This window comes from Labrus mixtus, chromosome 15 (assembly GCF_963584025.1).
Source record: "Labrus mixtus chromosome 15, fLabMix1.1, whole genome shotgun sequence".
NCBI lineage: Eukaryota > Metazoa > Chordata > Actinopteri > Labriformes > Labridae > Labrus > Labrus mixtus.
The window spans coordinates 22,903,083-22,927,382 of NC_083626.1; the positions used below are offsets into that span (position 1 = coordinate 22,903,083).

Sequence of the window (24,300 nt, forward strand, 5' to 3'; positions counted from 1 at the left end):
AGAGATGTCAGCGTGACAGAGCTGACCACAGCGGGCGCTCCTGGGGAGGGGGTTTGGTGCCTTGCTCAGGGGCACCTTGGCACCTGGCGCCTCTCCAGCTACCAGACCAACGTCCATATTTGGTCCACACTGGGACTTGAACCGGCAACCCTCCGGTTCCCAACCCAAGTCCCCACAGACTGAGCTACTACCACCCCCGTCTTAAAGTCTTGCACTAAATCCCACATTTTATTTATTGACTTTAAGATTAATTTTTGGGGTTTTGCCTTAATTCGATAGGGCAGTGTATAGAGTTAGTGATCAGGAAGAGAATGGGATATGGCATGGGAGAGGAGCCACAGGTCAGACTTGAACCCGGGCCGCCTGCCTCATTACATGGGGTGCATCCTAACCTGCGTTCTAAGTCATCTGCGTTCCCCAAACTTTTATTTGAAATATCTATTTCCCTTACTGGTAAGAGTTGATATGCAAGAATCCTACAGGTCATCACTTAGACTAAATCAATTACATTCCTAAAATAAAAGAACCTCATATGATGACTGATGTGATTATTTGAGTTGTGTAATAGTGACAGATGTTTGTTGTGTAAGAACTGGACACGTAGACACAGGCACTGCAAGGACACTTTAATTTATCAGAAGCAATAAATATTCACATCTCAGTTCTCTATTCTTTCAGTACACATAATACATACACAAAGGAAAAATTGAAATCATTTGTTTTAAATGATATCAATAAGTGCACTGACGTATACACTTTTTAGGCTTCAATTTATAGCACAAAAACTCATTCTCTCACCTTCAGTCTTAAATAATAAGAAACGAAAAAAAAGTCAATAATTCTTTTGGCCAACATCACCTCTGCACCCCCCCCCCCCCTCCCCCTTTGTTATGTACACACTTAGTGGCACTCACATGCACACACCTGAATACAGAATGGGAAGTGTTCATCCCATAGTTATGATAAGAAGCCTATGTATAGTATATTCTGTACATTCAGGTTTATACAATACAATCTATTCAATAAGTGCAGATATATTCATGCAAGAAGAGCCAAAAAAGACACACTTAAAAAGAAAGGCTAGCCAACACATACTTTTAAAATCTTCATCTGACATTCTTGACTATCTCCAAACCTCCTTGAAATCCTTTCTAGAGGATTCAGATCTCGTTCAACTTTGACATCTTTTTGGGTAGCTTGTTCCTCTGACTTTTTTTATTTCTCAACAGCCATTCTTTCTCCCCTAAAATCAGAAATACATGTAGTTTTCCCTTTGGGATGAATGGCACCGATGGCATCAGTACTCAGTCACAACCTCAAAAAATACTGTAGCAAAAGGGGCATCATAGAAAAAAAGAATGAACCTGCAGGTTTTTTTTTTTTTAACATTCTTGACTTTTTTTTAATGTGTTTAAACAATAAGCGCTCAACAGCACTGATGTTATACGATATCTTTAAAAGTGGCTGAAGAGGGAGGATAAGAAGGCCATTTCTGACTTATGACATCACATGTGCAAAACCACAAAACCTCATGTAAAAAAAACAAAAACGTGCTTCTTCAAAACAGAAAAAATGACAAAATCTCATTGCTGCAAAGAGGTGAGCATCGATGCTGTATAGTGATGAAGAAATGGCATTATCAAGGGCCTTTTTCTCAATTTCCACAACCCTAATAAAAGCCCTTTTCCAAGACTACGAGCCTCAAAAATGTCATAAATTAAACAGTAAACTCAGATCCATTGTAAATTCAAGTTCTGTTAATTGCCCCATTTAAGAGATTGTGCCTATTGCTCACATCAAACAAAACAGAAAAGGAGGAATAATGTTGGTGTTCAAATCAACTTAAACAAAACAAAACCCCAGTCATTATTTTGAACAATCAATAATACTAATAATTAAAAAGATGAAGTAATGGGAACCATGGTACTATGGAAATAAATCACACTTCACATATCGGAACACCCTCTGGTGGCTGTGGCAAACTGAGGGAATTTATATGTGCATATACTCTCTATAACCATGTACGAACATCTGCTGATATAATTAATCACTGATCAAAACAAATATTGGACAATATTCATCATACTCATAGCAGGTATTATAATATCGATAAAACAGCAAAAAGCTTCAGAAACATTCAAAATATATGATTGATTGTATCATTAATTTCCCATAACCCACAAGGAATGCATTATAAAGCCAGGTGGATCCTGTTGACATGTAAAAGACCATTAAGCAAAAAGACTGTCAGGAAACCGTGCACTGGTTTTAGAAGTTTAAGACAAAGCAACATATCTGAGGTTCTTTTTTTTTTTTTGGAAAAAAAAAAAAAAAAAGATGCCTATCAGCAAAGCAGAACCTGCAAGAATAGACGGAGACATCATGAAGCCAGGAAAATTATTGCAAAGTCAAAGGACATTTTTTGCAACTCTCTGCTTTTCTCAGTGGCAAACTGCGTTGAAATGCAGTCAGTGGGTTTAGTCTTTATTTACATCCCCATGTAAGCAGCTCAACATATATGGTCTCTGTATTTCCAGTGTCACATTATCACATTTTGGTACTTTACATGAATATAGTCTCAATTAGACTTAACAAGACTTGAAACATTTTAAACTGAGGCAATATACTTAGATATAGATTTAGATTCATCTTAAATTATATGGCTATAGACTTTCTTTGACATTATGTGCAGAAATGTGAGGAGTGTTTGTCCATATCTGTGTGCAGGTTCCACTGATGTGTGCACATGCTATTCTAACTCTTGCTGTGCTTTATGTGTCCATCTACATGTGTGGGAAACGGAGGTGAAAGTAACAGAGACGAAGCAAACTGCGTTTCCTCTTGTCACTCGCGCTGCTGCTGTTACTTTCTGTCCTGGCAGACTTGGATCTGGCTCTTGCTCTGCCAACCTCCTCCACTCTGTAATCTGACCTGTGACCCCTGGGTCCCGACACTCTGCTCACACCACGGTGCTTATCCGGTTGATAGGTTTGGATTTGGAGCTGTTGCCCCCTGTACCTGTCGCTCCAGCCCCCGTCACCTGCGGCCCCTGCTGAGGCTGCACGGGGTGCTGGGGGGGGTGAGGGGAGAGTGGTGTAAGAGGGGTAAGGGGGGACGAAGGGGGGGGTAAAGGGGAGTGTGGTGGGGGAGGGGGGATGGAAGAGAGAGGAGGGTACTGGGGCAGATACGGGGCGGCGGTGGCAGCGTGATGTGCATTGACGGTAGCGGACGGTAGGTTGTGGGGCAGAGTGCCGAATATAAAGTGTGTTTGGTGGGTGGAGTGGCTGCCTGGGTGTGGCGTGTGAACGTGTCCGGGGTGGGTTTGGGAGTGTGCGTGTGGGTGCGGGTGGGAGTGAGACAGGGTTAATGGTAGTTTGGTACCAGGGCCGCCGCCCCCTCTGATAGAGTGTGTGGGCTGCGCGTGGTACAGGGCGAACTGTGGGTTCTGGGAATGTTGGGAGAGAGGAGAAAGGGGGGGGGGACACCCCACCACCATGTTGGTGTAACGACCCGCAAGGCCATGCTGGGAAAGCTGGGAGAGATGGGCCAGCTGCGGGTGCTGAGTATGTGGGGGGCCAAGCGGTGGCCGACAGGGTAGTGGGCCTCGCTGTATAGTATGAGGAACCATACCTTGCAGTGGAGGAGGGACAGTTTGGACGTGGTAACGATGGTGATGGTAGTAAGGTGGTGGAGGCTGCACGGCTCCCACGTGACAGTACTGTGCGTGCAATGCCTGGATCTTGGAGGGTCCCCCGTCCATCTGGCACAGAGATGAAGGGGAGAGAGGAGGGGGCCCTCCTGTAGTCGGTGGGGGGACAGGCGCGGGGAAGGGTGGCCCCGGTGGAATAAGAGGGCCTGGTGGCTTGGCGCGTTTGCTGCCGAAAAGGGATCCCAGGAAAGAGCTGCTGTTGTTGTTGCTGCTGCTCCCCCCAGGGCCACTCCCCACTCCTGTTCTCTCTACACTGCTGGAGACTCCCCCAACTCCTGTCCCAGCAGTGGTATGTTGCTGCCCCGGCCCACCCCCCACCCCCGTTCCGGGGCTCAGGATGGGGCGGTGGGGCCGGAAGTCTTCTGTTCCATAGCAGCCAGGCATCACACCTGGCATCGGGTAGCGCTGATGAGGCTGAGGACTGTTAATGATGGAGCCCTGGGAGGACAGAGCATCGTCATGCTTTAGAAAAATCACTGGATGATTCACATTCTGTTTCCAATTACATCTTCACACCGGACATATTTGTATCTGGAGGTAACAAACATGCTGGGGGAAAGTATGACAACAACAAAACGAAGCAACAGGTGTAAGTGCAGGACAAGTACATGTGGACACGGGCGCATGCTTGTACACGTGCACACCATCTAAGTATATGCACAATCAGTGTTTACACACTGCATGTATTGGAAGATGTAGCATCACTGAGGGGGAAAACATGTATATTAGCATGGCCACATCAAGTCTTGTAAGACTTACTTCCATGGTACTGTCCAGAGAACCAACACTGTTGCTGCGACCACGTTTCCCTGCACCCCACCAGGAAGAGTCAGGTTAACAAAGAGTGGAAGATTTGAACGTTTGCACAATTTAAAAAAAAAAAAGAGAAAAGCTTCAGAGCAGTGTCTCACTGACAGCAAGAAAGAGGAAAATGATGCAGCAATAGTTTAACTCTCACTTTAGAAGCTGTGCTCCCCAATTCAAACCCTGGAAACAGAAAGGAAATAGGATTGCCCCCCCCCCCCCCCCCCCCCCATCTCTGAGGTTCTGTTGTCTCACCTGTGTCCGATAGGTCCCTGAGAGAAGAGCTGAGCCCTGAGCGTTTGAGACCCTCGCAGTTGTCATCAAAACTTGTCCTTCCCATGGTGCCATTCACCACGTCGCTCTTCAAACCTACACCTCCTCCAACCACTCCTCCAGTGAGCAGACTGGGCCGCATCACACCTTTCTGCTTCTCCAACTCAGCTGGAAATAAACAGGAAGGTCACAGGGGAATTCAAAATCAGAAGGATGTGATGAATAAGACGAAACCATATTCGAATACCATCAGCTTTTTTTTTCTTTTTTTTTTAAACTAAAACCCCATTTAGGAAACCTTTAAATATAAGCATACACACTAAAAACTATGATTTCTAGCAATGACCAGCAGATGGAGTGCTTACATTCAACTCTGTATTTCTCCATCTCCTGCACTTCAGCAACACTCTCCCTGAGGTCGCTCACAAAGCGGGTGCGGTCCTGTTGACTGGGTGCCATAAAGACGATAAGAACCTTCCTCTCCCCGCCCAGGACCGCTGAGGTCAGACGGATACCATGAGGGTAGTCTAAGAGATTTCAACAGACACAAAACACACTTAATATTCACAGAGGCAAATTAGGAAATCATTGAAATGTGTAAAAAGAAAACGGGTCTCTTACAGGAGTTCTGAAACATGTGCACTTGCATCTCAACCAAAGGAAAAGATTGTCTGAAACTGTAAGTCACTGAGGTTTTCTTCTTCTGGAATATTTTGGTCACCTGATACACAACATAAATGGGTTGTTAATATTATAATAATATAAAATACTTTTTTTTTTTTTTTAATGAGCTGACTTATTTGTCTTCCTTGCCTTAAAAAAAAAAATCAATAAATGTGAGTCTTACCACCAGAAGGTCGTTAAAGAGGAAGACCTCTCGCTGGTGCACTCCTGTCCTCTGAGGTCTGTTGGGGTCAGGGACCTCGTACAGCTGGCAGCAACACACCAGCCGACGATGTGGAAGGGACAGCACCTACATAGACAAATACAGAACAAATTAGCTTTGTAATAGTAGCTACTGTAAAATATAATTAAAGCTCTACATGTTGCTCGGCATTCAGCTTCAACACTCACAGGTTTCTTTCCCACAATGACTCTCTCTACCGCCTGCACTTGGGACACATGGTCGTCGTTGGTCCGCAGCTCCCATTTCTGTATCCGCTGGTAGATCCCAACCAGCAGGTCCCTGGGTATATCCTGACCGTTGTCAACTCCTTTGGTGGAGACAGGGAGAGATAAGGTTTTGTTAAATGATGACTATCAAAGATGCACTGCACAGAGCACAAATTAAACAGCGTGATGAATCTTAATGTATTTATATTTATCATGAAAAGGAGGACAAAAAACACATTTGAAAGCTTATTACTACTTAAAGTCAAACCGAAACAAGTAATAATTTGTTGCAGGTGTTTAATGTCAGTGTATTTATTAAATGAAGGTTTCTATAAAAAAAAGATTTTGTTGGAAAGTATCAGAAACATTTTAGTTCAAGGGGAATGTTTGTTTGAGCTGGCAGGCTTTCAGACAGACTGTGTTACACAGTGGGAACAGACACACAAAGTAAACAAACTCACACTGTAGCCCACTTGTCATAGGCAGACATCATGATGTTAAAGTTATACTTAGATAGTAGACTATCTAATACTGAAGGAACTGGATTGGCCTACACAGAGACCTGACCTAAACCCTTAAATAACCTTTGAGAGGAAAAAGAACGCTGAATGTCAAACATCATTACCTGACCTCAGAAATTCTCTTTTTGGCTTTGAGCTACAGAGGGGTCCAACTGAATATTAACATTTTAAAATTGGATGTCCAGCAAGCCTGAATGGTCAGGTGTCCACTGACCTTTGGTCTTATAGTGTAATTTAGCTGGAAACTTGAGAGGGAGAGCTAATTTTGGTTATAAGTCAAAGCTTGTGGCTCTTGTGTTGAGGAGCAGGCTGCTGACCCGCTCAGTATGACTCTCTGCTCTGCCTATAGGGTCAGCTGTGGCTCAGCGGTAGAGTCGGTTGTCTCTCAAACAGAAGGTCGGGGGTTCAATCCCCAGCAACATGTCCGATTTGTCCTTGGGCAAGACACTTAACCCCAAGTTGCTCCCGCTGCTTCGTCGGCAGCATGTGAGTGTGTATGACTAGATTAGGTAATACTGATGGACACATACAGTCGCAGCCTCTGCCATCAGTGTGTGAATGGGTAGGTTTGACCTGCGGTGTGAAAGTGCTTTGAGTAGTCAGAAGACTAGAAAAGCACTATACAAGCTCAAGTCCATTTACCATTATCTATGGTAAACAGACTCGACTGTTTTATGTATAAATGAATGCCCTGTGTTTTAATAAGGTTTCCATTTGAAAGAAGATATTTGATATTGAAGTCAGTGGTCAAATGACTACTAAAAGAAGGGGAGCTATCGTGTTGACATGAATTCCTCCCTTTGGTTTATAATTTAACACATGACACAAGATAACACAGACAATGTCATTTGAGAAGTAGAAACTGTATTTGTGTTGTAACACAAAAAAAAATACATTTTTATTTCAGTACAACTTGAATCTACCTCAATACTGATCTTATTCAGTATAAGCTTAAAATTACAATTACCTCTCAAATTCTTGATGAAGTCCTCTAGTTTCATTTTCCTCTCAGCTTTGACGTTTGGACTGTACATGTCTGTGTTGAGGAGGATTATGGCAAAAGCCAAAATGAAGATGGTGTCCGGGTTCTGGAACTGCCGAACCAGGGTCGGGTTACACACACAGTATCTCTGACTGCAAGAAGACGCAGAGACAACATGTTCAAGCATTAACACCATATGGACAGATGCTAAAATTAAATGAACATGAACTCGTCCATCACATTCACAAACCTGAAAGCCTCAATGAGCCTCTCCACTTTTTGGGCTTCTCCTTGAACTTTAATCTGAGCCTGGAATTTCCTGAGAGCATCATCCAGGTCCATACCTGAGAAGTCCATCTCATCCACCACACAGCTGGAACAAAAGATACAAGAGGTGACAGTCTAACCTAAAGCACTGCAAAGCATGGATTTGCAGAAACATTACACACAAGTGCTTTGTGTTTGGATCAACGTTTTCTCTTCCTTAATATACAGATTTACTTTTTCTGTCAATCCAAATACTCACTCTAAGACATCTTTGTTGAATTGTTTCTGTCGGTTTCCCAGGAACTCCCCAATCATCTGCCTGCTGAGGCCCTTCCTCTCCAGGATAAAGCGAGCAATCCCGACCGGAGTGTCCGATACAAAACCTCTCTCTATCAGATACTGGATCCCTTTCTCTGGCTTCCTATTGTCAAGGAAAAGGACTTTGTCACAACAGCTTCGCAGCGTTTATTACATGATTACCTTCAATTGGTCTCAAAGGATTTTGGTGTTCATTAGCAGTAGGAGCGTCTTACTTGTTGAAGAGGTTGAGACCTATGCGGTACTGGCGTCTCTGCACCACATCGCTGTTAAAAGGCGGCGAGTCCCAGCTGTGACGGCTCTCTCTCTGGTAGGTTTGCTTCCCCAGAGGGGGCAGAGGCTCCCGCAGGCTGTCCTGAGACGAGGATCCAGAGCTGCAGTTGACCGTCTCGTTGGAGTTGGTGGTGGAGTTGAGTGAATCGTTGTCTCCATCCGAGCAGCACGGCTGCTCCAGACCGCCGGAGGGCAGCGCTGTAGAGGAGGAGGAGGACAGAGGGGTGGTGGGGGGTTGCTGTGGGGATGAGGAGGACGAGGGTGTGTCTGGGTACTGATGGTGGTGGATAGGATGGTGGTGGTGGTGGTGGTGTGCGGCCACCTGGTGAGGGATATGTGTTGGTATGGGTCTGCCAGGGGCTCTGGTCTGACCCTGAGCAGCTGCTGTGGACGAAGGGCGGGCGCCTGTGTTGGGGGAGTGTTTGAGGGTTCCCTGAGGGGAGCCAGCCCCTACCCCAGACTCCTGCTCGTAGACCAGCTGCCTGCTCAGGGAGCCTCGATCTGAACGGTCACTCATGTCCACCGAGCTGTCGCTGGGCGGCTCAATAGTAAGAAGAGGCAGATGTGCGCCTCTTAAACGATAATCCCTGCATTCAGTACACGGGGTGCTGCGCCGACTGTTACTGCTGCCCCCTCCCTCAGTGTCCCTGCTGTCCTCACGTCCTCCGACACCTCCGCCTGGACCCCAGTATTCTGTGTCCGTGCTGCTGGGCGCCCGATCTAGGGACAGCGGCGACGACGGCATGCCGTCATCCATGTAAAGAGTAACGTCACTGTATGAGGTGGCCGTGCTGTCACCGTGCATACTGAGTCCTCCGCCTGCACCCCTGGCCCGTTCTCCCAAACCTCGTTGAGAGGAGGGGTTGCTACTGCTGCTCCACACACACTCCCCAAAGTCTTCACTGATGCCTCCACCTTCCCTGCTGCCCTCCTGGGAGTCATCGCGTCCTGCGCGGCAGGTGAGGGCATCGTCTATGGAGTCAGCTAAGGACTTGACCTGGAGGAAACAACACAGCTTAAAATATCAGTACTTTACCTGCAACATTTGGAGTTCAGATTAAAATGTAATGTCTAAAGCATTAAGAATCAAAGGCTGGTGGTACCAGATATGCCTGACATGATAAGAAATGTCTTTCACCTGTTTGGAAAAGGAGTCCTCTAGGCGGGTGTAGTCTCCCGGGCGGTCCGGGTCGGGTGAATGAGGAGGACCTATGGCCACACTGTGGGTGAAGTTGGTCTGTGTCTGGGCCTGTTGCTGAGGCTGCCGCTCATCAAATGAATACTGTAGCCTCATGTTGGACAGGATGATGCGGCGCGTCATGCGACTCTCCGACGCCGAACTCCGGAGGCGCTCAAAGTTCTTGTTCATGCGATACTGTCTGAAGGCAGTCTGAATGGTCCTCGCGGCTCTGCGGCTTACAAAGGAGCCTCCATATTTTCTTTCCAGCATCTCCACCTGGCAGAAGGTTGCAAGGGGAAAGAATTCAGATTACATCATATCCATCGTGTTGACTTGCATCTTCGATCCCAACTGGTCTGCGTAACGTTTGCACATGGGTGCCGTCCAAAGAACACAGACATTCTCAACACAAACAACAGCCTCAGCATTGATACCTTCTTATCCTGGAGATCTGTTGAGAGTTCATAGCTGTCCGACAGGGCCTTGCATCTCTTGTTCTCCTCTTCCTCTTGCTTGCGGAGGGCCAGACTTGCAGGTTGGTGTCTTGTTCGCAGTGCCCAGGCCAAGCTCGCTGAACTGGAGACGGACACGTGCGAGGGGTCCCGGGACACAGAGGGCGCGATGTTGCTGCTGTCAGCGTAGCGCTCGGACCCACGCAGGTAAGGCGTTTGGCTGAATGAGCTGTCTTTGTGGGTGCCAGTGTCTGGACACTGGGAGTCCCCTTCCACACTACAAGAGAAAAAATGAGCAGAAGCTTTGACAATGAGCCACTTGTGAGTAATACTCACCAAACATTTTTCAGTGCAAACAGGAAACTGATTTAATGAGTGACTAAGTTCAGGATCACCAAAGCATGTAGAACAGTACTGAAAGAAATTGGATATGGACTTACATGTACATTTTAGAGCGGCGAGCAGTTAACCATCTCTTACTGGAACTCATGATGTCACTTTTTAAAGCAGTGCAAAATCCTGAGACCTGACAACATACTTGACCTACATTGTGAGTTTAGAATCCAACAGGCATAAAAGTCTCTAACTTCTATCTTCTTCCTTTGCTGGGTTAATATATTACTACATTCAACCAAGCTACTAGTGTTTATGCACGGCCCTCTTTCGCTTCTCACTGTCTTCTTTCTCCACCGTGTATTCTTGTCTGACAAACACAGCAGTGATATCACACTTTGAGGAGTCATCAACACACTCCTCCACTGTCGTATACCAGGAACACCATACTGACAGGAAAGACCAGGTTGTTCAGCAGCCGCGGGTATAAAACAGGCCCATTACATCACTATGAGACATCGTGACACAAAAAAACACATGCAGTACACGTCTACCACGAGATGGCAAGCTGCTAAGATTGTGCACTTCAACTAATTCATCAACTAAGTTTAGCTGGAGTCACACCGCTTTGCAGGAAGCACACCGAAAAAAACCCATAAAAAAAAAAACTTATCAGCATTCAAGTTAATCCAGAAATCCTCCAGTGTCCTGTAACACACATCTGCCCAGACCAGTCCATTTGTCAGTGTGTGTGTGTGTGTGTGTGTGGGAGAACAACAGCGGTCACATGCTCCTGCCTACATTTCCTCCTTGTGTTGGCCGCACCCCCTTCTGTCAGCTGTGCAACGCCGGCTCTTTCCCATAAGAAGGCAGGGCGACAGGGGCGTGTGTGCAGATTCAATTAAGCGCATGAAATACAAATTTTCTAAATTTGGCTTTTGTGGTTTATATCTTTTGCATACTGGTCGAGCATATTTAGGTCATGCAGTTGACAAAAAGTACGACAAAGTGACCTTAACTTTGACAGTTTTTGCTTTCAGTGGGTGGACTAATGTACGCCTATACCTCCCTGCCTGAGTTGCTTGCTGTTCCACAGTTGGATCACAGCGACTTCCTGTGTTAGGGTTTGTGGACAAACAAGGAAATCACTGTGTATTTAACCTCACTGCACTTGATTAATCTTGAATGTGTTACTGAAATACTTGCCAGTTTCTACAGCAGGACTCAGAATCTTTGGAGTGAACAAAGGGGGAAACTGTTGTTCACGGGAGGGTCTTTCATCAGGACTTCCTTTTTCCTTCAAAGAACACATGACCTCACTAAATGATTGTTGAGTCTAACAACACAGAGGACGGATCTGTTATGGCTGCACAACACAAGAGTCGTACAAAGGCCCTGGATTTAAGACACAATGAGATTAGACTAACATCTACAGGACTAATTACATAAGCACGTCTAAATGGTGAATATTGAAAAGCTACTCCACGTATTATTGATTCTATTTGCAGATCATTTGCGACCGAATTAACACGCTGTTCATTGTTTATCCTCAGAGCTAATTCATCACGAGCAACAAGTCGTTGAGCACAACTCCATCTCCTTTTCAAAACAGAAATGTGTTCTCCGAGCAGCATTTATCATTCCTCCTCCTCCACTGCTACTTAAATAGAGAAACTGAGAAGAGGGAGGGGGGTTGCTTGGTGACGGTTGCCGTGGGACCTTTGTGGGCGGTGAGTCAGTTGTTAGGATGAGAAGCGGTAGTTGCCATGACAATGCATTGACTGTTATCACGCTTGAGGTGGGTGTTGAAGATGCTCCACAGGTTGTGAATGACAGTCTACATAATACTTGTCTTGTTATGAAAACAGAAGAATAATAAATATGTGCAGCATGCAAATCGAGCGATGTCTAAACTTGTTAGTTCAGGAAGACTGGATGCCTAAAAATACCCTCCGAAATTTGGTTACTATTTATATAATGTCCTGGGTAACCTGTGAGAATAGGAAATTTAGTCTTTCTGCCTTCAAAGTAAGAAGTGCTCCTTTTAAGGAATGGAAAGTAGCTCCGAGAGTGCCTCTGCCAACAGGTCGACACAAGCAGCGACCCAGCTTCCTGCCATGCACATCAGCAGGAGCAGATGGTATTTGCTCATTCAACTGAGTCACAGAAACCTAAAACACATGCAGCGCGAGAAAATTCAGGAGCCACAAGCCTAGTTTTCATTAAGCTGATTGAATATTCATGGCTGTTCCTCTGGATTGACTTGACCTCAAAATGCTTACAGCTGCCATGCCACTTCTAGTGGAGACAGAAAAAAGCGAAATCCCTCAGGGGGAGCTGTGTTTTCTACAGCGGCGTCACAACTCGCTGAATCAATGACCGCCTGTATGGATTATGTGACAGAACACACAGTGTCATTTTCATTTTTACAGTATGTATGCAGTGATACGTGCACACATTTTAAAATCTTCATCAGAGCAATAAGAAGATTTCCGAGTTGAGAGGGATCCAGTTAAAAGTTTTGGCACTTCTGTAAATAAATTTGATTCTGTTTCAGCATTGATTTATTTTTCTCCATGCAAGGCCTTTCAACTCCACCTGCAGGCGTGCGTGCATTTAAACAGGACTTTCATTTGGTTTTCCCCGTAGCAAACGCCAAGCGGTAACATGCGGCAGTGGTACAAAGTGAGAATGATATACGAGTGAAAAGTTGATTGTATAAAACATGAGTGCGGCCATATCGCAGCTGGCATCTGCACCAGCTCATTACTTATGTAAGAAACCCCGTATTCTTGTTACAGTGCCAGAGAGAGGTGCTCTCTGGAGGCTCCCTCGTAAAAAGACCAGCACAGAGTTTCACTACCCGCAACCATTTAATTGGAGGCGAAACAGATGGTTGAAGTCTAATAAACAGGAAAGTGATCGCTGATAGTGTTGAAGGGATAAAAAAAAATTGACAAGAGTTCTAACGAGAGAAACTGAAAAGTGAATGATGGTGTGAGCAGTCAACTAAATGCAGTCGCTCACTCATGTATTATTGATGCACTTACAGTGTGTGAGTGTGTTTTTGTTTGTGTGAGGAGCAGCAGCAGGTCTGACTGTGCAATCGAACCCGCAGCAGGACATGCAGGCTGCCACCTGCCATGAAGATGCCAATAATGGCATTGATCTTGTCTGTAGACTCATATCCACCTGAGAATTAACTGAAAGTAATTATCGCTTATCTCATTTCCTCTGGATCTATCTGTTCAAAAGCTTGCTGCCCGAATGTGGACTGTGAAGGAGAGGAAAGGAGAAGAAAGGCCGCACAGAGAGATCCAAGATAACTTTGAAGTTTTGCTATGATTAACCACCAGCTTATGGTCTTAAAAGAGATTTTAAAAAGACAGTTTGTTGATGTTTTCCGTCATACTAAACCTTCAACAGGGACAAACTGTGCTCTCTTTGTCACGTGTGATCTCATTCTTTGAAATGGCCAAACTGAAAGAAAACAATCAAATCATTCATGGGTCAGAACGGAGAATTCCACCTCCGCCAACACTCCTCTGCCACTTCTCAAGCTGTGAGCTTTCCAACACACACACACACACACACACACACACACACACAAACACACACAGAGACACACTGTTCATTCCTTTGGATGACCCAGACCCTCAAGTTCAAGGCTGAGTCGATATAAAGCGATCAAAGTAGAAGATGTTCCTTCATCCAGCATTGAGGAAGTGAAATCTTAAATAAAAGACTAAAGCTACAAAGTGATGTAGCAGGATATTTGCTGTTTTTTAAGCATGACTGTTTCAGGTCATCTCTGGCACTGAAACAAGAGAGAATGAAGAGACAAGCAAACTAGAGGTCAACATTCATTATAAGACTTCTTCCTTTCTTGAAGGCTAATTGTAGTTTGTATTTTACACCAATTGTTTTTGAGTCTGTTACAAACAGCACTGCATAATTTCCACAGTTTGTTTTTGTTGGTAACCGATTCACTTCCAGATTTGGGCAGAGCTGATTCAGCCTCTACAGAGCTCACGCTAACGCTCACTTCACCAAATCGCTGACTGCAGACTTTCATTGAAATCCTCTTTACATGCCGTCAAACTTGAATAACAAACCTTAGTGGATAGTACGTTTTGAACTGAAGAGGTTAGAGCCATTTGTCAAGATCCTGTCAGGTGTTCTGTATTTGCGTTTCCTTGTGATTGACATTCGGGGACAGGCTGCCTAATTATCCAAGCTTTGAGAAGTATGTGATCTGTCATCTGAACGGCATGTATGCTCTGTCACACAGCGCACACCTCTCGGTAGCCCATTCATCACTCCGCCTAAGTCAGCTTCTTTTAAGATAAATTACTTTATTTTTTAAAACAAACCAGCAAAATGAAGCTGAATTTGAGGATTCAGCTTCATGTATCTATTTGTCAAACAAAAGCAAATGCAAGCTCTCTCTTGTACCAAACTTAATGCTCTTTTTTTTTTTTTTTACCATTTTAAAAGTGAAAAAACAAGTTGAGTTCTTACCATGCTGCTACTGTCAGAGACGGTCCTACACTGACTGGAGCCGTGTCATAACAAACACACCCTCTGACTCTCTCTTTCCTTCATACACACTTTCACATTCGCTCTCGCCCTGAATAAGCTGTCCAGGCTACATTCTCGACAGTCATTACTTGACAGTCTATGAACTTCCCTCACCCTGCCTGGCTCCCCCCCCCCCCCCCCCTCTCTCTCCCGCCTCCCTGCTCCAGATCACTGACACATGCACATGCACAGTCACGCTAATTACACAACACACGACCAAACAAAACAAAGAAACACGTCACACAAGACGACCAACAATAGGAAAAGAACGAGAGACACGTTGAAGAAGTGCATTCATTTATTGAAAAGGAGGGAGGAGAAATACAAGAAAAATGATTCCTTTCGCTTTTGTGTTGCCACTTTGAAAGAAAATGTATGCCCTCGACGTCTGCAGGGAAGTGTGTAAAAGCCTTTCAGACGGGTGACATAAAGCAGCTTTTAGTTTTCGAGATGAATGAGATGATGTATTAGTGTGGATGAAATGTACTCAGATGAAAATGGCCACTTTTTTGGGGGGGGGGGAGAAAACGCAGGAAACACGTCATGAGAAGTTTGTCAAATAATGAAGTTATGGTGTAATGAACCTTATACGAGTAACACATGCTCTCTGAGGTTCAGTAGTTCATATTGCTGCAGTGTGCATGTGTAATAATAACTGTCCTGAGTTTTCATGATTCGACATCACATGCAAGATAACACATCTACACACAGTGTGTATGTTTGGGAAATTGTACTATTTTTGGCAAAGGACGAGGCTGATCTCCTTCCAAAGCTAGTTGCCAACAATAACGGGGCGACATACTGTGTGTTCTGCAGAGGAAAAGAATTAACATTCAGGGATTATGCACGACAAAAACAAATCAATACTTAGCTGAAAATAGAAGTCCTATAATTAAATGTTGCCTGTGGATGAGTGCATTGTGCTCGAGGTGGAGATGAGTGGGGTGGTAGTGAATGCGAAACATTCCTGCATGACCGAAAGAAGACTTAAAAATGACAGCAACACTTATTTTGCCTTTGGAAACTTTGGAAAGAAAACCGAATTGTGAGGAACTGGAGATCTTTATTTTTTTTTTCTCCAGAAAGAGATTGAGCTCCTCCAGGGAATTAATAAACATGAAAAAAAAAAGTGCAGAATTTGCAGGAAGTATCAAACTAGCATGTGACACAAACTCCATATTTTAAATCTTTACATCACATAGGAGGTTAGCTTCTCTGACATTGCATAATGGTTGGTGACTGCATAGTGATTTGCACAGATAACAAACAGTGACTACTGGGCACATCCGAACTGACATGACTCAACTAGTTGACCCTAGATAAGCATGAGCGCGACAGTAACGAGCAAAGGATGGTGATGTGTTCTGACAGCTTGTTATGGCTGCAAGAAATGAAATAAATAGCAGAATACAGAGAGAAAAAAGAAACATCACGACTCCTAGAAAATGCAAATTAACACTCAAACCATATGATACAGAAATAAATCAGCGATAGCACATTCACATACTGCCACAAAGACTACAAGTTGCATGCATTTTTTTTTCTATAATTCTTTGAAAATACTCTGTAGTGGTATTTTTTTTATTTTTTTGGTACACAGTGAGGTCTCCGTTTTCTGGCAGCATAAAGTGTGAGTCTTTTCACAGGTAAGCGGGCGAGTGAGACGTTGTGCGGTCGGTCACACCTCGGCTCAGCGAGAGGAGGGGCTACTGCAGCCTGAGGCGGAACAACAGAACTGATGGGCACCCTCCTCCTCACCCTCCTCTCTTGGAAAGCAACACAGGACGAGTAATAAAAAAAATTAAAAAAAAGAGAAATTGAAAGAAAAAAACAGGAAGAGAAACACACAGGAAGGCAGACAAACAGGACAGAGGAGGAAAAAAAGAGAAAGGAGGACAGAGTGAAAAACAGCATGAGACATGTAGAAAAGCAGAGAAAAGCTGAATGTAGAAGAGCAAAGGGCTGCAGCGAATGACTGTTTTCAGCAACGATTAATATTCTAATTATTCTTATTGAAGTGATGTCTCCAAATTGCCTCTTTTTGCAACAAAAAAAACAGACCTCAAAGACTATTCATCTACCAATAATAAGTTAAAACAGCTCCTTTTCCAAACCAAACTCTTACTTTAATTGTTACACAGCAAAAAAATGAAATATTGATGCAACTGGGGATTTGATTTGTTTCAATAACTGTGCCCATACTTTCACCATAACTACTAGAATTGTAGCTTTAAATCTATTTTATATATCGTTGTTGTTACAGAGTTTGTCTCTATCCATCTCTCTCTCTTTTTCTGCATCTCCCTCTATCACACCAGCCAAGACCAACACAGGTTTCGGCAGATGGCTGCTCATCATGAGTCTGGTTCTGCTCGAGGTTTCTGCCTGCTAAAAGGACGTTTTTTTTCCCTTGCCACTATTACTTTGCTAAATGTTGCTTAGTGCTGTGCTCATGGTGGAGTGTCTTGAGATTGCATTTGTTATGAATTTATAGCCTACATAAAGATTGATTGATTGATTGATTGATGTGCAAAACAATCATCAATGTTATATTAATATTAATATTCTTTAATATTATAAAGAATTAAGTCAGGAAAAAAAACATCCTCATTACAAGTAAAGCATCATCAGGGAACATGCCATTTTAATCAACAATTTATGCTGTTTTTAAAAAAGTGTGAAAGACATGCTCATCACAGCTATCTAGAGGCTAAAGGGACATCTTCATATTGCTTTTTTATTTGGTGTAATCAACCGTTCCAGTGCCAAGACTCTTTATTTACTGCCATGAATCCCATCGACAAGCAGCAAATCATACCATTAAATAAGCTGGAACCAGTTCATTTTTTACATGTCTGCTTCAAAAAAATTAGCGAACCAATTAAACAGATTTTAAAATACTTTGTGAATTATATTTCTTTGATACATTTCTTTTATGCTGACTGCATTTTACTGCATTTTAAGATTAACAATGACAACAACAGGCGTCTTCATTTGAAGTGTCGACCATGCAATGAGGATCTGCTAAGATCACATCTGTAAAATGCCATTAGGTGGCAGTGTTGGAGCATCATGCACTGATGTGTCTGAGAGCAGCATCAGGTGGGGGATAAATGAGAGGAGAGATGAGGGGAAGAATTCATCAGGTTCAATTGTGACTCAGCGCACCTTAGTGTCCTGACTTAGCGCAAATAACTGCTCCCTCTCGCTCTCTGTGAGGAGCTGTGTCTTTTTCAAACCGAAGTGCCTAACTCAAGCTATTAGTCACAACTGGGAGAGGTAGGAGACTAAAAAAAACAGGCTCTTAAGTGGGATGAGAAGAAAAGGGAAGGGGGTGCACAAGGGTAAAGCAGGCAGACGAGGCTGGAATGAAAGGAAAGTGAGGCTGAAAAGGCCACAGAGGGAGATCTGGACGTGGTTGCTAGGATTTGGGATAGTTGCAAGGCTCCTAATGGATTCTCGGCGCCTTGCAGTGGCCCTTACCTGTCCTCCCGCTGCACACTTTGGTCAGCAGAGGGGCAGCAGTACTGATGGAGGCTGACGAAGCTGTGAACAGTCAGACTGGTGGGTAACAGAGTGGCATAACCAGCTGCCGTAGGAGTGCTGGGAGCCGAGGTGGGCTGCCCTGAGATAGACGACGGCCGGACGCTTTACAGGAGGGAACCAGAGACGGACGCGCAGAGGGACAGCAAACACAGAGACATGGAAGAAGCAGAGAGAGAGAGAGAACAGACAAAGGACAAACAGTCAGCGACACAACAGAGAGAGACAGAAAGAAGAGCATTGGTTTGAAGCCGCACATTGACAGTGACAAAAAAAAAGCAATGGTAGCACGAGGAATGACACATTGAAAAGGAAATAATAGGTGCGAGAATTTGAACACACACACTGACAATAGCAACAATGACAAACATCCGTGAAACACCTCAGATTTTGGTTGAAGATTCTCAAGGGACACGTGCATTGAAGTGCAAGAAGATGGGAAGAGTTTACGGTCAAGGCATTAGAAGAAACACATAGAAATGTTCAAACCAAGGTTATTTAATGAGAGCTTTGTGCAACAAAAAAAAAGCTCCTCCAACCCCTCTGCTGGATTTGATAAAGCTCTATAGTGATCTACAGCGGAGTTCTTTTGTGGATAGTCCTGTTTGAAAATGTGAAACCACTTTCTCTAATGCATGCAAAAGTGCACATATAGCACAAAAGCCTCTCTACCAGCCATCTACTCAGGCAGGAATTAGAGATGTTCCCTCTACAGATAGCGAGCCAGCGGCTGAAGAGCGAGCAGTGGTTGAGATTAGCATGTACTTAAATCGCTGGTTTCTCACTGGGGCCAGCTGCTGTCAAGGACGCGCAGTCCCTGTCACTTCAGCATGGAAGCACTCTGAGAGGGGAGCGGGAACCGAGACAAGATAGAGGGAAGAGGCTGGAAAAGGAAGTGATATTTACTGTGTGTTAGGCAGATACAGCCAGCTGAGAGAGAAGGGGCGATCAAACTGACTGGACTTGTAATTCACTTACTGGTTGCATGAAGAGAACTCAGAAGCTACAAGTACGGCTGCAAGTGGATAGCTTTGTTTTTTTTTGTCTTTTTTTAATGACAATAAAAAGGTGAAAGAAAAGAAAAACAACAACAATGAATCAGTCGTAGTAACAAGCTCTGTCTGTTTAACTCAAACTCGTACATCTTCCATTACAGCTATCCAAATGTTGCCTCGATATCCTTAAACATGGCAACTGTACACAGTACACATACACTGTCCTGCTGCTGTGAACAGTCACTGAAAATACATTATGTAAACCTGTTTGAGCAACGTCTGCTAAAAACAGCTGTACCAAGCTGTGGAGTGAAATCAATAAGCCTTTTTTTTTTTTAAAGTTAAATTGAATTGACCATCTAGCTAGTGGAGCATTTAGCAATTAAGCACAGATATGGAGATACACACTGCTGGTTTTTCTTCTCACTGGACTCGTTAACAATAACACACGAAAAGTAATCCTTCTTCATCCGTTAATCCAACTTGATGACATAAACTGAAACATGTTGGGACTGGATTTCAAGTTGTCTCTGCCTCTTGGGTGCAAAGAAGACACAAATGCAGCGCACTGATCCCCGGGCTGTTGGCAACCGTGTAAAGGTTTCTAGGCGGATGGGAAACACTGGTGGTTAAAAACGATGTTTGTGTTTAAGGATATAACCATGAAGGGCGGAAAGCTTAATTGCTTGGTGCAGATTATAAAAGTTCAAATCACGTGGGGATAACCTGTCAATAGGCTATTTTAAAATCAGAGTGCGGAACAAGAGCGCCTTGTCTGTTCCTTTTATATTAAGAGATTACACAGAGGGATGAGCTCCCAGGTTTCATTAACAGGAAAAGACCCCGTTCTGTTGGATGTCCTTTTCAGATGTGACCTGTGTATTGTACATTTTCTGTTCGTCAGATATCCGTAGCTCTGGGCAATAAAAGGACTATTCTGCACAAATGAACCCGCTGACCTGTTCAGCTTGGGATGGAGATGTGAAGAGAGGCAGAGGTGCTGTTATGTAAGCCTGAGCAACGCTTGTACTCACTGTGTGGCCTTCTCACTGCCAAGATTTGTATCTCACCAGCGGAAAAAAAAATGCCTCCTGATAGACTTTCCCCAGTGTGGCAAGTGTCGACAGCCTCATTTAGGATGTTAGTTTTTTTTTTTTTTTTTTTTGTTGCTTCATGAGTAGTTATGCCTGAATCCCACAGTGCCTTAAAAACAACTCACACACACACACGAGGCCCCAATAGTCATCCTCCTTCTTCTTCCTCTACTCCTCCATGGAATAACAAAATACACAAACTACCCACTCGTGTCTCTTTTTGTCGTCAACAGGCACACAGACTGGCAAAATATCAAAGATAAGGGATTACGATTCCAAAGTAATGGCTCACAGGTGAGGCTGTGAAAACGTCTGATACTTTGATACAACTGGTATTAAGGGTACGACACAACCTCTGTTATTTTAGTTGTTGATCGAAAAGGTCCCCAAACTTTTAATCATGTGCGGATCATCAGTCACATTTATCCCAACGCTGCCTGCAAGAGAGAGGGTGCGCTGTGTAGAGGCCATTTTAATCATGATAACTTTAGTTTCAGAAGTATGGTTTAAGTTTGTGTTTATAGAGTATATTTTGTGTGTTGTAAGAAATAAGTATTCATTTATGCGAAGTACTTGATTTGACATAGAAACCTTTATGGTGAATAATGGATTTATTTTGTGTTATGGGTGGAGCTGAGTTAATCATTTGGGTGCGATGCACAGGTGCCGAGAAAAAAGTAGATTGTTTTTTTGTTTGTGGACTGTGGTGGAGGTATAGGAGCCACGCAGCAAATGTTTTTTGATCGTGACCTTTGGTTATGAGTTTTGATATATTCACTTTGGATCTGTTCTGGAAACAAGTGGAATTACGAATAAAATAAGAAATCGAGTGAAACAACGGATCTGTGAGTATATTAAAGTGGACACGCATCAGGAACGAACAGGTTGGCTCCTAGGACACAAGTGACAATTTTTATATGACACACAAGAAGAAATTGCCACTACACGCTGTCTAGATTAAAAAAAACAAGAAATCACCCAAAATTGGGTGCCTAGGACTTCTATTTGTGTTGCCATGGTGTCGGAAACATGTATCAGTATCGTTTGATTTTTTACCAGTACCATATCCAAGTTTAAAATGCTGGTATTGTGACAACCCTAACCACAGGTGATGACACATGAGAAAGGACACAGGAAGTCCCAGGCTAGAGAGAAAACTGGGAGAAAGTGTGAGGGTATTTAAAGCGTTGAGCTGACAGAGGCTGGAGGCGGGAGGAAGAGTGGGAGGAGAGCGAGCTACACAAGAGTGGGAGAGGTTGAACATGGAGGAGGGCAAGGGTGAAAATAATCAAGAGAGGAGGAATCAAGGAAATAAGGGAAAGTGGAAGGATAAGGGCGGAGGACGGTTGTGAAATGGGAAAAAGCCGGAATCTGTGTTTTTCCCTCGAACCTGTGCAGCGGCAGGGATGGGGGAGTCAGCGTGTGGGTGAGACTATGTATAGATGAGTGAAGAGAGTGGGAACCAGGATCACATATGAGGAAGACTTCTCCAGCACCAATGTGGCAGCACCTTACGCTCAATCCACCCGCCGAGTTTTCATAAACGTTCAGATTTGCCCATTTGCAATCCTCATGGATTTTCTTTCTGGTGCATAATCCATCCTCGCTCTTTAGCCATTGTGTTTTCAATTTTTGCTTTTTTATTTCTCCGCCATTGTCTATGAAATAAGCGCGTGGGAGCAGCACTGCGTCATCCCACCTCCAGCGCGTGACCCGCCTGACTCCTGCTGACAAACAGAGACGTTTGATAACCACACACGCTGCGCTGTAGCCCAAAGTTAAGTGTGTTTTTATACACACTACCCTTCCCCTCCCCTCCACTTTCCTTCCCTTCTACCAGCTATTCCACAACCAAACTCCCCTCTCCTCCCCTCTCCTCTCCTCCCTCCCTTCCTCCTCCCTCCACTGCCTCCATCACTTTCCACTGTGAGCTTGAGTCTCCTGCTGCTTGGCAACAGCGCGGACTGCCTGTGTGGGCGTTTGGCGTTGAGTGCCGGGCGAAAGCACTGACAAGGAGGGGCACAGTTACAGTTACGACTCGACTACGCACACCAGGCACCTGCTGTACCCTGTGAGGTAGCCTGCCCATGTTTGAGCGCCTGTGTGCAGGTGTGTGGGTATGATTCACCCAATGAAGAGCAATTAGGCTTCATTTAAAATGTGACGTGGGAGACGGAGAAGGGGTAATTCAAGAAAGCGATACCCCTCCAGAACACCAACGGAACCGTTCGGTAGAGTCTGAAACAGATCTCAGCAATAAGCGTGACTCCTTTTCTCCTCACGGAAACAAACTTTTCTGATTTTTTTTTCTTTTCAATGAACCTGTGAGAATGCGATCAATAAAAAGTCGCAGCGCTCATCTGTCTCCAATACATCTCCTCCGTCCCCGTCAAGTCGCCATTCAGTCCTGCTTCTGTCTTTCACCCTGCTCCTGCTCCCACTCCTACCCTCTCTTCCTCTCTCCAGCTCGCTCTCCCTATTCTGTGTCTCTCGCCCACAGACTTCTTCACAGAGGAGCTCGCAGCGTTCCCACGGTAACCAGTCTCCCTGTTCTGCAACGCGTGCATGAGTGTTTGACAAACATTCCGACTTAAAAAAAAAAAAAAAGAAAGAAGAAGAAGAAGAAGAAAAAGAAAGTGCCACTTATCCTGCATTTGAACAGAAAAAAAAAAAAAAAGGACAATGAACAAAGTTAGATAGTAGCAGCTGGGAACCGACTTAGGAAGTGTTAATCAAATTCAGAGCTGGAGATTCCGATGCGAATGGTGAAGGGAGTGATGTGAGGCAGAAATAACATGAGGCATGAGGGAAGACATAATTACGTCCACAGTGATTTTTAACCCGCTCGGGAACGGACAGAAGGCTTAGCGCTCGGCCCTCCTCGCTAATGACAACGCAAGGCCGCTAATCTCTGTGCTAATTGTGTTGTTCGGACACAGCAGTTATCCATACACCAGCTGCACTTAAGCTAAAGAGGCCACCTTGATGCATCTTAAGGTAGGGAAAGGGGAGGAAGTAAGGGCAAGCTCGGGATATTTAGCAGCTCCATCCAAATCCCACTCCTGGATAAAAGGTGTTTGAGTAGAAGATAAAGGGAAAGAAATGAGGACAGCCAGGCATTACTGTTTCCACAGCAACTACATCTTTCACATCACTCCCGGTCCAAGGACATTAAGCTTCCTGTGAAGAACTTAACATCACAGCTATTCACTCATCATTTATAGGGAAGTCATGTTGGATCATGAGACACAGAAAAATGCAATGACATGATGAAAAGTAACTAAAGACAAGGAGGTTAGGAGCGAGAATGCTTGAGGCAAGGTGATGTGGCGACAGGTGCGAAATGTATTCTGCAGACTTTAAAGACATACACGTTAGGGGAAGGTCTGTCATAGGCTTTCTGACCGCCTACTGGCTTTTTATTTGGAGTAATGTTATAGCCATAGTCAAAGACAAAACATTTGACTGATTCTTTAAGCTTTCGTTTCTCGTGTTTTCGGTGTTGTCGTTTTTTTTAAAGTCCCACTTTTCTGTAGTTCATTTCTGCTCGTATTTTGAGTCTGTTTGTGAATCACTTCGGGCTGCATGTTTGTATGAACGGTGGGATAGGAAGAAAGTGAAGTTGTCTGCATGTTGCAATATTAGTTGTTGTTAGTTTCACTGTTTGTGGCTACAAAGAAACATATCGGCTTCCTGGCAAATCTAGCTGTCAATCTGTTTAAAGTTGTCTGTCTTTATGTGGGAAAAAAAAAAAGCACATTTATTGAAAAAAATGAAATCCTTAAAAAAATCACAAATCCACATTTAGCTGAATATGCCCGAGGGAGCTGAGGTCATTGGTCAGTCTTCTCTGGCGCTGTCT

At 44.2% G+C, this 24,300-nt stretch overlaps 1 protein-coding gene across 3 annotated transcripts in view; it reads right to left on the reverse strand.

The window, feature by feature from the left end:
* Positions 1 to 611: 611 nt before the first annotated feature.
* iqsec2b (IQ motif and Sec7 domain ArfGEF 2b) overlaps positions 612 to 24,300 on the reverse strand; it is a 30,197-nt gene continuing 6,508 nt past the window's right edge. The window contains exons 1-14 of one of the 3 annotated variants that reach the window (XM_061057748.1): positions 10,333 to 10,983; positions 9,875 to 10,169; positions 9,399 to 9,716; positions 8,203 to 9,257; positions 7,929 to 8,090; positions 7,653 to 7,775; positions 7,388 to 7,554; positions 5,861 to 6,000; positions 5,634 to 5,759; positions 5,408 to 5,507; positions 5,152 to 5,313; positions 4,769 to 4,954; positions 4,469 to 4,518; positions 612 to 4,147 (exon numbers count right to left, since the gene is read on the reverse strand). In XM_061057748.1, the coding sequence (XP_060913731.1) occupies positions 2,960 to 4,147; positions 4,469 to 4,518; positions 4,769 to 4,954; positions 5,152 to 5,313; positions 5,408 to 5,507; positions 5,634 to 5,759; positions 5,861 to 6,000; positions 7,388 to 7,554; positions 7,653 to 7,775; positions 7,929 to 8,090; positions 8,203 to 9,257; positions 9,399 to 9,716; positions 9,875 to 10,169; positions 10,333 to 10,382 (4,122 nt within the window). In that variant the 5' untranslated portion in view covers positions 10,383 to 10,983 and the 3' untranslated portion in view covers positions 612 to 2,959. Of the gene's footprint in view, positions 4,148 to 4,468; positions 4,519 to 4,768; positions 4,955 to 5,151; positions 5,314 to 5,407; positions 5,508 to 5,633; positions 5,760 to 5,860; positions 6,001 to 7,387; positions 7,555 to 7,652; positions 7,776 to 7,928; positions 8,091 to 8,202; positions 9,258 to 9,398; positions 9,717 to 9,874; positions 10,170 to 10,332; positions 10,984 to 24,300 lie in introns of those variants that run through there. The other 2 variants (XM_061057747.1, XM_061057749.1) reach the window with 2 other exon arrangements.